This window comes from Marmota marmota, unplaced genomic scaffold (assembly GCF_001458135.2).
Source record: "Marmota marmota marmota unplaced genomic scaffold, marMar, whole genome shotgun sequence".
Taxonomy (NCBI): Eukaryota; Metazoa; Chordata; class Mammalia; order Rodentia; family Sciuridae; genus Marmota; species Marmota marmota.
Window position 1 is genome coordinate 9,488,475 of NW_026000153.1, and position 17,844 is coordinate 9,506,318.

General features: G+C 34.2%; 1 protein-coding gene across 1 annotated transcript in view; it reads left to right on the top strand.

Annotated features, from left to right (window-relative positions):
* Bbs9 (Bardet-Biedl syndrome 9) overlaps positions 1–17,844 on the top strand; it is a 487,047-nt gene that overhangs the window by 185,579 nt on the left and 283,624 nt on the right. Inside the window, exon 11 of the mRNA XM_048786306.1 lies at positions 14,752–14,930. Coding sequence (XP_048642263.1) covers positions 14,752–14,930 — 179 coding nt within the window. The remainder of the gene's footprint in view (positions 1–14,751; positions 14,931–17,844) is intronic.

The window sequence follows — 17,844 nt, forward strand, 5'->3', positions numbered from 1 at the left end:
GCCAAAAAAAAAGGTATTATACCTGAATGAACCCAGAGTAAATCATTTTGGAAAATTTCATGTAGATAAAATTATTGCCACGACTTGAAAAATTGTGCTCTGTGTGTAATATGAAATGAATTGCATTCTGCCATCATGTATAACAAATTAGAATAAAGAAATAATTTAATTTTTAAAAAGTGATTGCCACTGACATTAATGGATATATATTTAATCCTACCATAATCCTTCCTCTGAGGGAGTTTAAGCCTGCTTAAAGGTGATAAATATGCAAAAATAAATTGTAATAATATTTTGTAAGTATTATCATGGAAGTATTATTTTGTGGCTGTAGTGAGATTATAAAAGTAAGGTAGTCTGTTATCTGAAAGTAATGACATTGGCTTTGTAGAAAGAGTTTTAAAAAGAGGACTGGGTATTTGCCAGATTGTGTCAATTAGTTTTACTGTGTAACAAACCATCCCCAAATATAGCAATTTACAACAACTATTTATTTAGGTCATGATTCTGTGAGTTGTTAATTTAGGACTGGATTCAGTGAATCAGCCCTCTTGACTGATTTACTGGTTTCCTGGGGCTGTTATAACAAATTGTAACAAATTTTTTGGCTTAAAACAATGGAAATTTATTCTCTTACAGTTCTGGAGGACAGAAGTCCAGATCACCGTGTCTACAGGGCTGATTCCTTTTGGAGGCTCTCAGGGAAAATCTGTTCCATTCCTTTCTCCTAGCTTCTGGTGGACTGTGGTAGCCTCTTGTGTCAATGGCTTGTGGACTCATCACTCTAATCTGTGCCTATTTCTTCACTGTTTTCTATATGTCTTCTCCTTTTCTGACTATCATAAGGACACATTATTCTATTTGCAGCCCACCTTTATCAAGGATGATCTTATCATTCTCTTAGCCAAAATAAGCCACTCGTTCAGTCCCATATTCAAGGGGTAGAGGAAGATGCTACACCTATAGATGAAACAAGCTATAAAGTCACTTTGCAAAGGCAGTGAAAATTTTGGTCATATTTGCAGCCTACCAACAGATAATTGTAATGGGAAGGGTAGAGAAATTTGAAGGGAGGGAGAGAGAACATTTATGGCATAAATATGGAGTATGTTAATTAGCTTTTCATCATAGTGACCAAAATATATGACATGAATAATTTAAAGAAGGAAAGATTTATTTTGGCTCATGATTTCAGAGATGTCAGTCTACATTTGGCTTGTTCCATTGTTTTGGGCCTCAGGTGAGGCAGAACATCATGGAGGAAGGGCATGGGGAAGGAAAGCTCTTCCACTTCTGGCAGCTAGGAAGTTGCTACTGGGTGGGGTGGAGGTAGAGGTAGGTGGAAGGGTCCATGGAATAAGAAATACCCACCAGAGCATGCTCCTGATGACTTACTTCCTCCATGCCCCACTGCTTGCCTTTTCCCACCACCTCTCAGTAGCTGTCAATGAATTAATCCATTGATGAGGTCAGAGTCTGCATGATCCAGTCACCTCTCAAAAGCCTCACCTTTGAACATTGCTGCGTCAGGAACTAAACCTTCAACACATGAGACTTTGGGATATATTACAGGTCTAAACCATAACATAGAGCTAGAATGTTAAGCAGGCTCATGCCAGTCAGCATATTTTGTACATCAGCTCTGTAGGTGGTACATTGGTGGTGTCATTGTGTAGGTATGTGTATATACATGAATTCTATGTGCTGATGTCCACCCCAAGAATTTTTTGCAATGGAAAAGTTCATACTAAAAAAGTAAAAAGTAAGTAGATAGTGAAATGAACATTCATGTATACCACACTCAGATTCAACAATCAACATTCTGATGTGCTTGCTTTTTCTGTACTTCCTGTGTTTTATTGCCTTTTGTAAGGTAAGATTAAAACATTAAAGACAGCTTAACTGTACCATTTTGACAAGTGGATGAATTTGTGTATACCACACCTTTCTCAATTTATAGAACATTTCCATAACCTAGAAAATTTCCCTATATCCCTTCCCAGTTAATAATCTCCCTCTCCTCTACTCCTAGGTAACCACTATTCATATTTTTTTTCTACAAGGGATTTATGTTAACTATTCTAGAACTTAATGTAAATGAAATTATATAGTAGGTGTACTTAATGTTTGTCATATTTTGTTTAGCATAACATTTTTTAGCCATTTATGTTGCTAAATATAAAATAAATAAATATCAGGGGCTATTTTTTATTGCTGAGTAGTGTTCAATTCTTATACTTCTCATTTTAAAAATCTCTTCTGTATAAATCATTTTTGTGGATGTATGTTTCATTTGTCTTACACAAATAACTAGTAGATTTGTGGGGTCAAAAAGATGTTGTATCTTTACTTTTTTAAAAAAATATTTATTTTTATTTGTAGGTGTACACATACCTTTATTTTATTTTTATGTGGTGCTGATGATTGAACCCAGCGTCTCACACATGCAAGGCAAGTGCTGTACCACTGAGCCACAAGCCCAGCCCTGTATCTTTACTTTTATAAGAAACTGCCAAACCTTTTTGCAAAATAGTTGTGTTTTACATTCCCAACAATAGTATATAAGACCTCTGATTGGTTCACCTTCTCTCTGACATTTAGTGCTGTCAATCTTTTAAATTTACATATTCTAGTATATATGTGGTGATAGCTAATTATGATTTTAATTCACATTTCCCTTATGACTAAAGATGTGTCTCCCTCTCCCCTGCCAGTGCTGGGAAATCAAACCCAAGGCCTGGAGCATGCTAGGCAAATGCTGAGCTATACCCCTGCTTCTCCATGATTTTTTTTTTTTTATTGTTATAGTAGTTCTTTATATACAAAAGACAAAAGTACTTGGCAGATATTTGTTTTGTGAATATTTCCCCCCAGACTTTGGCTTGTCTAATCATTTTCTTTGTGTTTTTTTTTTTTTTTTGTCTTGATACTGGGGATTGAACCCAGAGGTACTTTACCACTGAACCACACCCCCAGACCTTTTCATGTTTTCTTTAGAGACAGGTTCTCACTAAGTTATCCTTATTAAGTTTCTGAGGCTTCCTTTGAAATTGCAATCCTCCTGCCTCAGCCTCCCGAGCTGCTGGGATTACAGGCTTATGCCACCTTTGTGTCTATTGATAAACAGAACTTATGATACTTGAAAAAGTCTAATTTGTCATTTTTCTTCTATGTTTTTTTTTTGTTTGTTTTCCATCTTAAATAAGTCTTTATTTATCTTAGGTCATGTAGATATCTCATGTTTTTTTCCCAAACAGCTTTAGGTTTAACTTCTATGTTTAGGTTCATGATTCCTATCAAATTATTTTTTGTATGTACTGTGAGGTTTATTTTTTCTCCATAGTGATATCCAGTTTTTCCAGTACCATTTGTTGAAAAGACTTGCCTTTCCCTTTGAATTGCTTTGGCATCTTTGTTGAAAATCAATTAACTGTAGGAGTGTGGGTTTGTTTCTGGAATCTTTTCTGTTGATCTGTTTTTCCTCATGCGAGTACCACACTGTCTTGATTACTGTAGATTTATAGGGTGTCTTGGGGACAGCTGTGAAGATTCTTCATCTCTCTTTTTTTCAACATTGTTTAGCTATTCTAGGCTCTTTTGCATTTCCATAGAAATCATGAAAATCAGCTTGTCAATTTATATGGAAAAGGAAAAGAGAAAAGTCTGCTGAAATTGTGATTTGGATTGTGCTGCATATATAGACCAGCTCAAAAGCCTACATTGGTTTCATTATAATTTAGCGTGTAAGATCATAGGAAGCTTTGTACTCAATAATCTAATTTTTTAAAAGCCATGATATATTGTATCCAGGCTCTTATTCTTTCACATAAGTAGTTTACATTTTTTTCTCTTTGTGCTTTTGTCAACTTATGTCCTCCATTCTTGATCTTCTTCATACCTACTCTCCAAATCCAATATTCAAATATTATAGTCATTTATGTTATAATGTAATAAATTGAAAATTAACAGTAAAATATTTTTTAAAAATAAATTGTCTTAGATCACTGAAAAATTTTACCACTATATAATCAGAGTACCAACACAGTGAACAAAACAAAAACCACCAAACAAAGCAAAACCTCAATAAATCATAATAAAATAGCACTTTATTAAAATATGAAAGTGAAGGAAGTTTTGGGAATACAAGAGCAAAATACATACTGATCAAAATAGGCAGCTAGAGGCACTTGCCAGTCCACACACAGGCAAACTGAGCTGCAGTGAAACAGTGGGATAATGGTGCATTGTGTATAATCCTGTGCTGTTTTCCTGCTTTGGTGTCAGGGTTTGAAACATTCACGTGTTGGGAAAAACTGAGTATGAATCAGCTTCAGAGTTCTGTTGACATCTTTTCCTTGTTTACATATGAATTAATTCACTTTTCAGAAACCGTCATTGAAGAACACTCTGTTCTTGAGCATCTAGCTTAAGCTTTTATTTCTACCATTAAAATGTCCTTGATTTCCCTGTCTAGAAATGGCATTCCTACTTCTGAATAATAAAGTACTTTATATTTGTCTTATGATACCTGTGATTTCTACCTTATGTCATACTTATCAAGGAACATATCTATTTCCATCTGCATGGGTTGCCATTTTTTGAATATATTTCTGATTTTGATTTATCTGTCTATGTTCTATAGCCCTTCAAATGCATATAACAGAAAATATTTTGTGAATGAATGAATGATGAGTGAATGGAATTATAATGGAGAAATGAGAAAAGAGTTAAAAGAGGCTAAAACTAAATTGTATATAATTCGTCTGTTCTTTTTGTTTTCTATTTCAATATTTGGTAAGGGACTAAAGAATCCAAAGCTATTAAAAGAGAATAAAATGATGGCGTTTGCAGGTAAATGAGTGGAGTTGGAGAATATCATGCTAAGGGAACTAAGCCAGTCCCCCAAAACCAAAGACCGAATATTTTCTCTGATAAGTGGATGCTGATCCATAATCTGGGCTAAGGTGGGGTGGGAGGAATGGAGGAAATTTGGTAGGGCAAAGGGGAGGGATGGGATGGGAGGGAGCATGGGACTAGGAAACTGGTAGAATGAGGTGAGCATCATTACCCCAGGTAAACATACAATTGCACAAATTGTGTGACTCTATCATGTACAACCAGAGAAATGAAAAGTTGTGCTTCATTTGTGTATAATGAATTGGAATGTATCTTGCCGTCATGTATAACTAAGTAGAACAACAACAACAACAACAAATTCAAAGTTAGTTTAACTATCAGAATAATAATTATAATTTCAGGTATTTCCAATATGAAAATGATTTCTTTTAAGACATATGCGTCTTCACAAGTACTAAACAGAAAATCACATTCCTGTTAGATTGTATAGATATTCATTAATCCACTTTATAAGCAAAATAATTTTAACAATTGATAATTCTCATCAAGAATTTTAAAATTTTTTCAAGATATGCAAAGTTGACACCTGCTGAAGATAGCCATTTAGAAATTGCTATCAAATATGAATTCCAACAGTTGTCATTTTAACATGAGGAATCAATCATAATCATTTTGTATTAACTTTATTGATTGAAGGCAAATACATTTCTACAATATTTTATGTAGCATTGGTTTCTCCTGCCTCAGCCTTCTGAGCCACTGGGATTACAGGCATGTGCTACAGTACCCTGCTTTCATCTGCTGCTTTTTAACTTCAGTTCTGCTTCTTATGTCTTGGCAGTCATGATCTATTTCTTTTGCCTGGGTGGGTTTCATTATTTTTTTCTTTATAAATTAGAGGTAGTATCTTCTTCTTATAAATTATTAGGAGAAGAGAAACAGGTCATACTTCCTACAGATTTTAAATCTATCCCTTTCTCTCTATTCCCATCATTCTTACTTGGGCCACCATCTCCCATTGCCTGATTTTACAGTATTAACCCCCCTCAAAGTGTTCTCTTTCTTTCTCTCTTATTGAATCAAGGGCTCTGCCACTGGACCATACCCATTTCCATTGCAATTAGAGATGAATTTCATCATGTCATTTCTCGCTCCTATATTTAAAAAACTATGATGTGATTTCCCATTGCTTGAGTATAAAATTAATACTCTTTATCAGAGTTTCAAGAGCCTTCATTATTTATAAACTTTTTAAAATTTTTTGACCCCATCTTGACCTAATCTCATGAGCTTTCTTTGTTCCAGCTGCTCTGTATTCTTTATTTCACTGGATGCTTCATGTATCTACTTGTGTTGGAGTCTTTACATATGTTGGTCTTTCTTGTTGAACAAACTTTTTACATCATTGGCCATTTTATCGCTTATTTTTTCTTTCTCCTCAACTCCCCTATTCATTCTTTGTATTTTGGGTTACATGTTACTACCTCAGACCAAGGTCTCTTCTAACCTCATCCCTACCCTTCAAAGCCCTGTTCTCATCATCTACTTAGTGTTTCTTTGAAATCTATATCTTTCTACTTCTCTTATACAGCACTTATTGAATGGTTTTAAATAATTGTATATTCCCAAGTAAAAGTATATGGCTATTTAGGGGCTCTCTCCCTGTCTATAAAGTTGGGAAGGGACTCTGTACATATTTTGTTCAACTATATAATCTCAGTTCTTATCACTATCCCTGGTTATTGTAGGTTTTTTATATTTATTGAATGAAAAATTAGAAGAGTTAGTTTTTATTACTAAATGCTTAATTTTGAGAGGCAAATGTATGAAATAATACCTAAGTGAGTAGGACACATGCCTGGTTGGATAGGTCAGCTGAAGTCAACCTTGTTTCTCAGATTGACAGGTGTCACAAGTTTTACTTTTAAGTCCATCAGCCTGGGATTGGTAGATATTTCACAAATATTCATTGAATTTAAGTCAAACTGTAACCTTCCTTTAATCAAAAGAATAGCTAGCTGGAGACTTACATGTAATGTGCCCAGCATTTTTGAAACTGTGCTATGAGAAAGAAGAGTACCAATGTGCTTTAATTACTCATTTTATTCCTTTAAATAAACATAAGGCCTTGGTAAATGACTCTGAGAATGAATTCTCTCATTTGTTCATTTATTCAATTAACAAAGCTGTGTTGGGTTCATAATAGGTGCTAGGTACTGTTCTGGGCATTCAGAAATGAATAAATTCACTGCCTTATGGCTTATATTCTACTGGAGACAGAAAGTAACACATAATGTAATATATTAGACCAGTGCTATGAAAGAACATAAGGTGTTAGAGGAGGATAAAAAGTGTATCTGGTGGGGTGCAGGGCGTGGAATGGTTACCTTTTCAGATACTATGGTGGTTAAGTCCTCAGTGAGCAGGCGACATTTAAGCACCCGAATGGAATGACCTGAGGGAAGAGGAGGATACTTCCATGTGGATATCTGGGAAAAGAATATGAGTTCTAGGCAGAGAAAAGAGCTAATATAAATGTCCTGAGGTGAGAGTGTGCTTGTAGTGCTCTTAAGATTCTGGGGTAAAAGATTTCAATTTTTTAAAATTAATTCCTTCTGTACATATGAGTGGTCCTACTATACATGATTAATAGATGGCATGTGACATAGGTAACTTACTATGTGGGCTCCACGGTATTTGGACAAGTCAATATCCTATCAGTGTGATGGATTTTACTGATCACATGCTTAGGTGCTGTAGCATTGTCAGATTGCTACTGACATATCTAAACACTTGCTTCCCATGTTTCATTTTGCTAGAAGGATTGAATAACTTCTGTATAGCTGTGGCTGAAGAAGAATAGAGAATAATAGGAAATGAAAATGAGATGTAGGGTTCATAATATTTGGGGTCTTGAGGATTTTTGTAAGGATTTGGGCTTTTATGTGTCATGTCAGTGGAGGCACTGGAGGGTAGAAAGCTGACATGAACATTCTTATTCTTGGAAAGTTAGAGGCACAAGGTAGAAGTAGGAAGCCTGGTTACAGCAATTATTCAGGGGAATATAAGGGCCTTTGTTCAGGAATGCAGCAGTGAACTTGGTGAGAAGGAATTGAATTCTGGATATATTTAAAAGTAGGACTGGCAATATTTGCTGATGGAATAAGATATGGTTTCCATATGCTTTGTTTTCCAAAGTTTCATTTGCATATCTGGACTGTGGGAGAGAGAGGTCTGGCTTGAGATATAAATGTGGGAACCTGAACAATGGAAATGTTTAAAATTGTGAGACTGAATAAGTTTGCCAAGACTGAGGTCCTCTGCCTTTAGTCTGTCCATTCTTTCCATCTTTGAAGATCTAATTGTAGGTCAAGGTGCAGTCTTTGTGTTCTTTGTCCTGTGAATCCTTGCTCTGCTCTTTGATGCAAGGCCTCCACATTCTCTTCCTACCATGCTGTAGTATCTGTCACATTAAGTTGTAATTATGAGTTTTAAAAAATTAGACCAAAGTTTTCTTCTTTTAATAAAGAAAGGATCATATCTTCTTTAGCTTATACCATCTGTTGTATAGCAGATCCTCAATAAACATAGCTTAAATGAATGATGGTGGACTGACTCCAAATATGTTCAAGTGCCCATGTATAGCCCTTCAAGGCTGAGAAAGAGCTACATGTACTGAATCTGTCTTGCAGTACTTGAAAGGAGGTACTTTAAATGTGCTTCTTACCGAGGTAGAGTATAAAAATTGAGTACAATAGGTAGCATTTAAGTTTTTAGGATTTCTTTGATACCTACATAGGGTGGCAAAACAGACTTTGACAAGTAGATAACTTAAAATGTTTCTGTTTTGTATAAAATGAGGCTGGAAAAAAGACCATTAGATTTTTAAATTTGTTTTAAAAACTATTATTTATTTCATTGTACTAGCAAATGAAATAAGCTTTGTTTTCTGCCTATTCTAAGTTACACTTCATATATTTTCAGGTTGTATTTTTATAGATTGGTCTTGTCAGAAAAAGACATTTTAGATAAATGTTTGAGTTCCACAGATGTTTAATTTCTAAGTTGCTGATTCAAATTCAGCCTCTGGCAATGGAAAATAAAACGTTTTTCCCCTTAAAAAGTTTTTCCTCTAATCTTTTGTAACTGTAAAACACAATAAAAATAATTTATGATTTCACTAACTAGATAGTCACCATTCTGTTAGCATTATGTATTTTTTCCTAATCTACATTTTGTAAACAGAATAAAATGGATGTGCAGAACTTTGTTTTACATTTAATATTTTTTGCTACTTTTGTATAGCAGATATTTTATAAGACATAGTTTTTTAAAAAATTTTTCTTTTTATATATGGCAGTAGAATATATCTTGACATATCCTACATACATGGAGTATAACTTCCCATTCTTGTAGTTGTACGTGATGTAGAGTTACACTGGTTGTATACTCATATATGAACATAGGAGAGTTATGTTCAATTCATTCTACTGTCTTTCCCATTATATCCCAGTTTCATGCCATAATTTCATTCTTTATGGTTGGGTAATATTCCATTGTGTATATGTACCACAATTTCTTTATCCATTTATCTGTTGAAGGGTACCTAGTTTGGTTCCATACTTAGCTATCGTGAATTGAACTGCTATGAGTATTGATGTGGCTGCGTCACTATTGTATGCTGATTTCAAGCCCTTTGGGTATATGCTGAGGAGTGAGATAACTGGGTCAAATGTTTGTTCCATTCTAAGTTTTTTGAGGAATCTCCATACTGCTTTCCATAGTGGTTGCACCAATTTGCAGTCCTACCAGCAATGTATGAGTATATCTTTTTAACCACATCCTCACCAACATTTATTGTTAACTTGTATTCTTGATAATTGCCATACTGACTGAAGAGAGATAGAATCTCAATGTAGTTTTAATTTGCATTTTTCTAATTGCTAGTGATGTTGAACACTTTCTTATATGTTTTTTGATTGATTGTATTTCTTTTTCTGTGAAGTGTCTGTTCAGTTCCTTTTCCCATTTATTGAGTGGATTATTTGGTTTCTTTGGTGTTAAGTTTTTTGAGTTCCTTATATATCCTGGGGATTAATGCTCCGAGGTACAGGTGGCAAAGATTTTCTCCCATTCTGTTCACTCTCTCTTCATGTATAAAACATATTTTTTAATGGATTGTAAACATTCTACTATAATGTTTCTTTCCCTTTTCTTATCATTTGGGTTGTTTCTAAATTTCTTTAATAACTATGAAATAGAATACTGTGTCAAAGGCAATGAGCATTTTTAAGGATTTTTTGTGTACACACATATGCATATATTCATGTAATTGATCACACAAATATGTGTGCATTTGTGTGTGTGTGTACATAAAATGTTCCCTAAAAGGATTTTAAACAAAGTTGCATTGTCACCAAGTTGCCAGATACCTTTTCTTACCCAGGACTCATTAAATACAGTAGTTTGAGGTGTTAAACAAATATGCTTTTGAAATAGTTTAAAAATATAAATTTCTTTGATTTTGAGTTTTTTTCTGTGCTTATTAGTTTTTTATGTGAATTGTCGGCACATGTCCTTTGACTTCTTTCTGGTGTGATATAATCTTATTGATATTTTCATTGATTTGTAAAAAAGTTCTTTGCTTATTAGGTTCAACATATAAAATTGTTTTTATAGGTCAAAAGCAGTTGAATATCAATAACTTTATACAAATTTTATAAATTTTGTATTTTTTTATTGGTTGCCAGTGTTTTCTAAGTTTACCTTTCGTTTTTACTCTTGTGTTTCTTAAGCATATAACAGGTTTAAAATTTTTGTGTGGTTCATTTAAAGATCCTTTCCTTTGTAGTGGCCTTTAATTGCTTTCTGGCAGTAAAGGTTCTTTCTATCCCAAAAGAAGATAAATATTTTTGTAGTTTCATATTTTTAAATTTAACTTTTGAAATCCATCTGGAATTTTATTTTAATGTATTGTTAAGGCAGGGATCTGTTTACTGAATGATGAAACAATTACTCAGATTCCATAGCTAAACACTGTTGTTTAATTTCATGCCCCATTGCTAAAATCATAAAATAATTAAGTATCCTAGGAATATAACATCTTTGACCTTGGTCCTTCATAAAGTACATTATTCTGTGCTTTGTGTTAGCTAATATGTTTCAAGAATCAGAAATAATTCAGAGACCTTAATTTTGTCAGTGTTATGTCCATTTTTAAATTGGAAGGAATAGTGTACATAATGTTGAATTTAATTGATGACTCCTTGTAGCATAACATTCTATCATTCAGAGAACCTTTTCTTTTAACCTACAAGGAAAACATTCTATAAAATGTTCTTTAAGTAGAAGAAGTATGTAAAAAAATCTTGATTGATTGTGTTTCCTTTTTCTTTTATAAATTGGGCTTAACTTTGGGATATTTGTATCATCTATATACTTATATAAAAAATTTCCCTTTATATAAGGATACTAAGTGGTAATAATTATTTATTTAGTAGTTTCCTAGGCCTGAGTCAAACTCTTTGTCCATCTTAGATGTTTTAGAAAGAAATTCCACTGATTTATTCTAGAGCATAAAGAGTTTGTCATAGTGTTTCTGTGAAATAAGCATATGATTTTTTGTTGTTGTTGTTACTGGGTATTAAACCCAGGAGACTTACCACTAAGCCATGTCCCCAACCCTTTTTTGTATTTTATTTAGAGACAGGGTCTCACTGAGTTGTTTAGGGCCTCACTAAATTTCTGAGGCTGGCTTTGAAACTTTCGATCCTCCTGCCTCAGCATCTTGAGTGACTGGGATTACAGGTGTGTGCCACTGTGCCTGACAGCATACAATGTTAAATGAATTAATTTATAGTAGAAATTTATGTTTTTTTAATTTAAATACATATAGTTATTCTAATTCTAGAGATAAGAAAAATATAAATTGCTTAATTTCTGTAATGACTTTAACTGTTATGATATTCTGGTGAAAATCATTTGATTAGTTCTTTCAGAGAAAGAAGACCCTAACTCTTCCCTTTTCTGTTTGAACACCTCTAACAGCAATAAAGAGTGTTTATTTTTAGAGTCAAAAGAAATATGTATTCCCCATTATTTAAATTCTGTTTGAACTCAGAAATTTCATATGGTCAGATGACTTTTTAGTTAAGTCCCTTATATCTAAATTGACAGTTATTTGCTTTCTGAAATGATGGAATAAAAGTTATACTACTAAATTACCCAATAACCAAATAAATTTGGATAGGAAGGGACGTTTGTTTTGGGTCATGCTAGCTTTCCTATTATTTAGATCCCTCAAAGGATGAGAATGAAATGGAAATGCTGTCTGTATTCCAAGAGCAGATGATTACTATATTCTTTGAGAAGGTAACTAGGGATCTTCCCTTTAACATCTAGAGTTTCCTGAGCACTTTTTGGATTCCTAGACTTTAGTGGGGCTGGGTGGATTGGAGACCAGGGTACAGTCACTACTGGAAGGGGAGGGAGGATTTGTAATCTTGAAACCTCAGAGCTGTAACTTAGAATTCCCTTGGCCACTAGGTGGCTTCAGTTGCCTGCAAACAAAGGTTCAAAGCCTAGAGCTACTATGGGGTTATTTTTCACACTTTATTTTAGGAAAATGATTTCATCTGGAGTGTGTTCATTTTCTGAGGTAGATGACACAACAAGTCATATACCTTAAAGATTTCTGGGGATTATCTAGTTTCATCCCATTTAGAATAAAGAATGTTTAAGAGGAATTCAAGTGGGCTCTGCTCTGTAGGGCAAAGGCATAGCTAGAATTCAAGTCCTCTGACTTCTAGTCTAACTCTTTAGCTGTTGGATCAATGATATAATTTTTTTTTATTTCAGTGATGCTACACTGCAGGGTTCTGTGGTATTCACCATACATAGCCCTGGAGAAGGTGCATAAGGAATGTTGTATTTGAAGAAAGTGGAAAGTGGATGTTGGTGGTCACCAATGAGATGGATTGAGTAATAATGGTGTCTACTTTCAGCTCAGCCAAGCTTTTATATTAATGAGATGATGAGTTGCAATGATCCATAGTTGGGGCAGTTTAAACATTTTTATTTATTCTGAGTAAGCCTCAAATTTTATATATCTTATCCATTGTATATTTCCTTTTTTTTCCTTCAGATAAATAGCAACATTTTTTAACCTTTTTTTCTCTCAAAAAGCTTCTATTCAATTGATTAATAGTTAACCTTTAGACCAAGATTAAAATCTTTTTTTTAATTTTTTGATCAAAAGATCACTGTAGAAAATATAACAGAAATCAAATAAGTCTATTATATATCTACCCCAAAGGACTTAAGCCAATATTGATTTTTTTTCCTCTGGAAAAATTAAGGAGGAAGCAAATGGCACTATTCATTTCAACTATTTTTTATAGTAACTTCAGAAAATCTTAGTTTTTATTTTTTACAATGGCAGGTTAAAAATTACCCACAATTTATATACTAAGACTAGTTTCTAGAGTAAAACAGAAATAAGAGATTCTAAGAGAAGGAAGAGTAAAAAGATGGTGTCTTACACTATATTATGCTACTATAATGACACCAGAGACTGCATAATTTGTAAAGAAAAGAAAATTATTTCGCTTGGGAGTTGGGAAGTTCAAAGTTTGTATCCACATCTGGTGAGGACCTTCTTGCTGTATCATTCCATGGCAGAAGGTGGAAGAGAAAGAGAGCATGTGTGTGAGACAGCAGGAGATTGAACTTGGAACATCAAGTTCTTTATAAGCAACCTTAATCCATTCATGAAGTTGTGCATCATTGCCTAATCTACTCTCAAAAGTCTCACCTCTTAACACTTTTGCATTGGGGATTAAGTTTCCAATACATGCCTTTTGGGGGATACATTCAAACTGTTGCAGAGGGGGAGGAAAAGAGAAAATCATGATGAGTGATTAGAGTTATGAAGCAGGACGATGGTTCTAAGAGTGGAAAAAAAAAAAACCAAATTTGATGGCATTTGGGAAGGGAAGTGTATAAAGGAAGCGAGAAGTGTATAAAGGAAATGGAAAGAGAGTAAATGTTAGCCCTAAGGGTAGATGAGAAAAAAGCAGGAACGTGTTGTTTTTCTCCTAGGCCTTGCCTGGCTTTTTCAACCATCTTCACTCTTGTCTCTTTGGTTATCCTGACCTTTCTTCTGTACCTCATCCATTATCTTCATCCAGCCAGCATCCCAGCTTCATATCTCTCTCTCTCTCTCTCTCTCTTTTTTAATGTGCTGCTAAGGATTGGGCTCAGTACCTCATCCATTCTAGGCAAGTGCTCTATTACTGAGCTCCAGCTTCAGCCATCCAGCTCCATCTCTTGATCCTTTAGACTTAAAAGTATAGTTCACAGCTGGGCATGATGGTGCATTCCTGTAATCCCATCACCTCTGAGGCAAGAGGATCGAAAGTTTGAGGCAGCCTTAGCAACATAGTGAGACCCTGTTTCAAAATAAAAAATAAAAGGGGCGGAGGTGTGGCTCAGTGGTTAAGTGCTTCTGGATTCAATTCCCTGTGCCAAACCAACCAACCAACCAACCAACCAACCTGTAGTTCTCAAGTTTGTCATGAATCTGTCAAGTGAGAATTAAAAACAGTACCTGAGAGCACTATTCACCATGTAGTTAGGTCCCCAAAATGGTGGCTATTATAAGAATTTTAAAGGCTATTTTTCCCTTCTGTAATAAATCTTAACATTGGGAGTACTTCTGTAAATATAATGATGATTTAAACATTTGAAATAAGTCTTTCAAGTAAAACTTTAAAAATAGATATACAATCATTTTCTTCATGGAATGTCGACACTGAATTGAGTAAAAATGTAGTTTGTCAAGGATAAACACTTTGAATTTTTAAATCATGTCTCATTTTCTCTTCTTTATTGTAGGGACTTAAAGGGAGTGATAGTCACCCTCAGTGATGATGGTCGCTTGCAGTGCTCATACCTGGGGACAGACCCTTCTCTGTTCCAAGCTCCAAAAGTTGAATCTAGAGAATTAAACTATGATGAACTTGATGTAGAATTGAAAGAACTTCAGAGAATTATCAAAGTTGTTAAATCACAAGGTATCTCATTTGCAGCTTTTATTATTTAATTTTAGTATTTATTGTAAAATCCACTTTATCTTGCATATAGACAATGTTTTGTACATACTAGTTAATTTCCTCTCCTAAGATTAATTAAAATCATACTTCAAAGACAGTGTTACTTAGCATGTAGTCTTTGAGCTTACTTTGTATACTAAACTTTCTGGAAAATATGCTGTATTCAAGATAATGCTTTTGTCAATGTGTTTCAGGGTCAGCACTATTTAGTTTTTTTTTTTTTTTTAAAGAGAGAGTGTGTGTGGGGAGAGAGAGAGAGAGAGAGAGAGAATTTTTTTTTTAATATTTATTTTTTAGTTCTCGGCGGATACAACATCTTTGTTTGTATGTGGTGCTGAGGATCGAACCTGGGCAGCACGCATGCCAGGCGAGCGCGCTACCGCTTGAGCCACATCCCCAGCCCACTATTTAGTTTTTTTTTCCCCTTAAACTTTAAGAAAAGGAAAAGTAAATCTTTGGGTTGTGATGTCAGGCCTTGAGAAGAAGGTTAGAGTGGGCATTTATTAACTTCTAATATCCCTGAAAAAAAATTTAGTTACTGCTTTTAAAAGAAACCAAAGCAGTACATGTTGTTACTAAAAATGTAGTAATTTGCAGCTTAGTGATATAATTTATGTTTGGAGTTAATTAACTGTCCAAATGGAGTGTAGCCTGTGGTATGCTGATTTCTAATGACTCAGAGACTGATGATATTTTCAGTTCCTAAGTTTTGAATAACTCAATATTATCTTACTTTGGGACTCACAAGGGTGTAATTTTATTGTAAATTAAAAGGAGAAACAAAACACCAATCCTGGAGTTAGAGTTAGACATGTGAAAAGCATTACTTTAAGTTCCTTTTTCAGGGTCAGGTAAAAGTATTTTTTTAATGAGAAAAAATATGGACTATTCTCGCATAAAAGAAATGTTAAAACAAGTAGGAATTGTAAAAGAAGCAGAGCATCAAAGGCCAACCAAAACAACAGAGCCAATCTTAATCCTGATCCAATCATTTTCCTAGATTTATGTATTTTTGAGTGTATTACCAAGATTATATTTCTCTGGTTCTAAGGAACTGAGATGATATATATATATATAAAAATGTGAGTATTAAAAATGAAGTTGTTATGCTTTGGCTTCACACATTCTTTTAGAAAGTTTTCAAAGTAAGCTAATGAAACTCGGGTCTTTCAAGTACCTCCAGTTCCTTAAAAGCTGCTTTGTTGTCAGCACCCCCATGTCGGCTAGAGAATGGTTAACATTGGAGCTGTCATACTGCAAGATACTATTTTATTTTCAGTTTTTGATACCAGTATTTTTGGGATTAATGGAATTGTAAGTCTCATCTTGTCATTTAAAAATGTAATTGGGGAAGAGTGGCCTGCACATGAATGTGAAATTTCTAGAGTTCATAAAACTCTAGGTTTTCACTCCAAAGTTTGTGCCTTGAGATTTTGCCCTTTGCATGAGCAATGTGCTAATGGTATTTTGATTAACATTAATTGTGTATGAAATTTCTCAGAAAATCCCTTATAGCTAAAAGTTATTCCTTGGCATCCATAATGATGCCCTAGAGTGAGAAGGGTTAGGCTATTTTACTTGTCATTGCCTTGATTCATTTGTGTATCTTGAAATAAGTGCTAATTAAGCTGGAGATATATCCACAGACTTGAGTGCAAAGTTCATTATTTACATAACCTCAAATTTTAGTTAATGTTTGAAGTTCCTTGCCCCTTTTATTCTACTATATTATGGTTTTATTCTTGAAAAAGAAACAAACTTTAAAAAGTGAAGCTTTTAAAATATTTTATTTCTAGATATGGAAAAAAGCTTAGTATTTTGTACCCTTATAAAGCTTTGGTATGTTTGTTTATTAAAATACCTGTAATTATATTAAAGTTCCAAATTATTTCATTTATAGTTTATGAGAAGTTAAAACTCTGAACTTTTTGATGACCTCATTATTCATTTAAATGTCACTTATTTTAGTACAGTGGCTTTAACTTGCAAAAGGAATTCACAGACTTGTGAGCTGTGTTCTGTACTTAAAGCTCTTAAAAACTTTTTCAAAGGAAGAGTTGCAGCAAAAATTAAAGGCAATTTAAAGAGTACATTTTGTTGTACACATGGTGTGTATTATCTACTGCAATAAAAGTGTTTTGAAGCTGATTTTATGTGTGTAAGTTATATGAGGAATGTATGTTGTAAGCATGAAATTATAGTAATAATTTCTGTATGGCTCATGGATTCTGAAGCTTTTCATATTCAACTCATTAGTGAGAATCCTGCCTAGTATTTTTGTTACCAGTTGGCAGTAATACCTGATGATAGGTACTTTTAGAGATGGGAGTTTTCTTATGATTTAAACAATTGATCATGTTCTCTACTAGGGGTGAGTATGATGCACTGGTTGCAGCATTTAAGATAGGCACCCATATAGTTATGTCTTCAGGGTAGGAAAGCAGTAAAACATAGGCATATAAATGAGTCTGCACCCCATTGAAAATATGTTTGGGAAGACTTAGGTTGACATAACCACTCAGTACTAGAAACATTAGAACTTAGTGACCTTGTTAATTTAGGGTTATATCTGGCTGCATATAACAGAATACCTGTATAAGGCAGCTTAAACAAGGTGGAAACTCAGAGATGTGGCAGCTTAGCAGTTCTAGTCACAAGGATTCGGATTCCTTCTATCCCAGGGTCATCTATTGGTCCAGAATGGCTTCTGGAACTTTTGCTCTCACATCTGCAGTTGAGTCAGCCTCTGAAGAGCTTTCCTGGAAGCCACACCCTCAACAGCTCCTACTTACATCTCCCTGGCTATTCCAAATTGCAAAACAGGCAGGGAAGTTAAGTGTTTTAACTGAGTACTTTGTTGCTCAGAATAAAATTG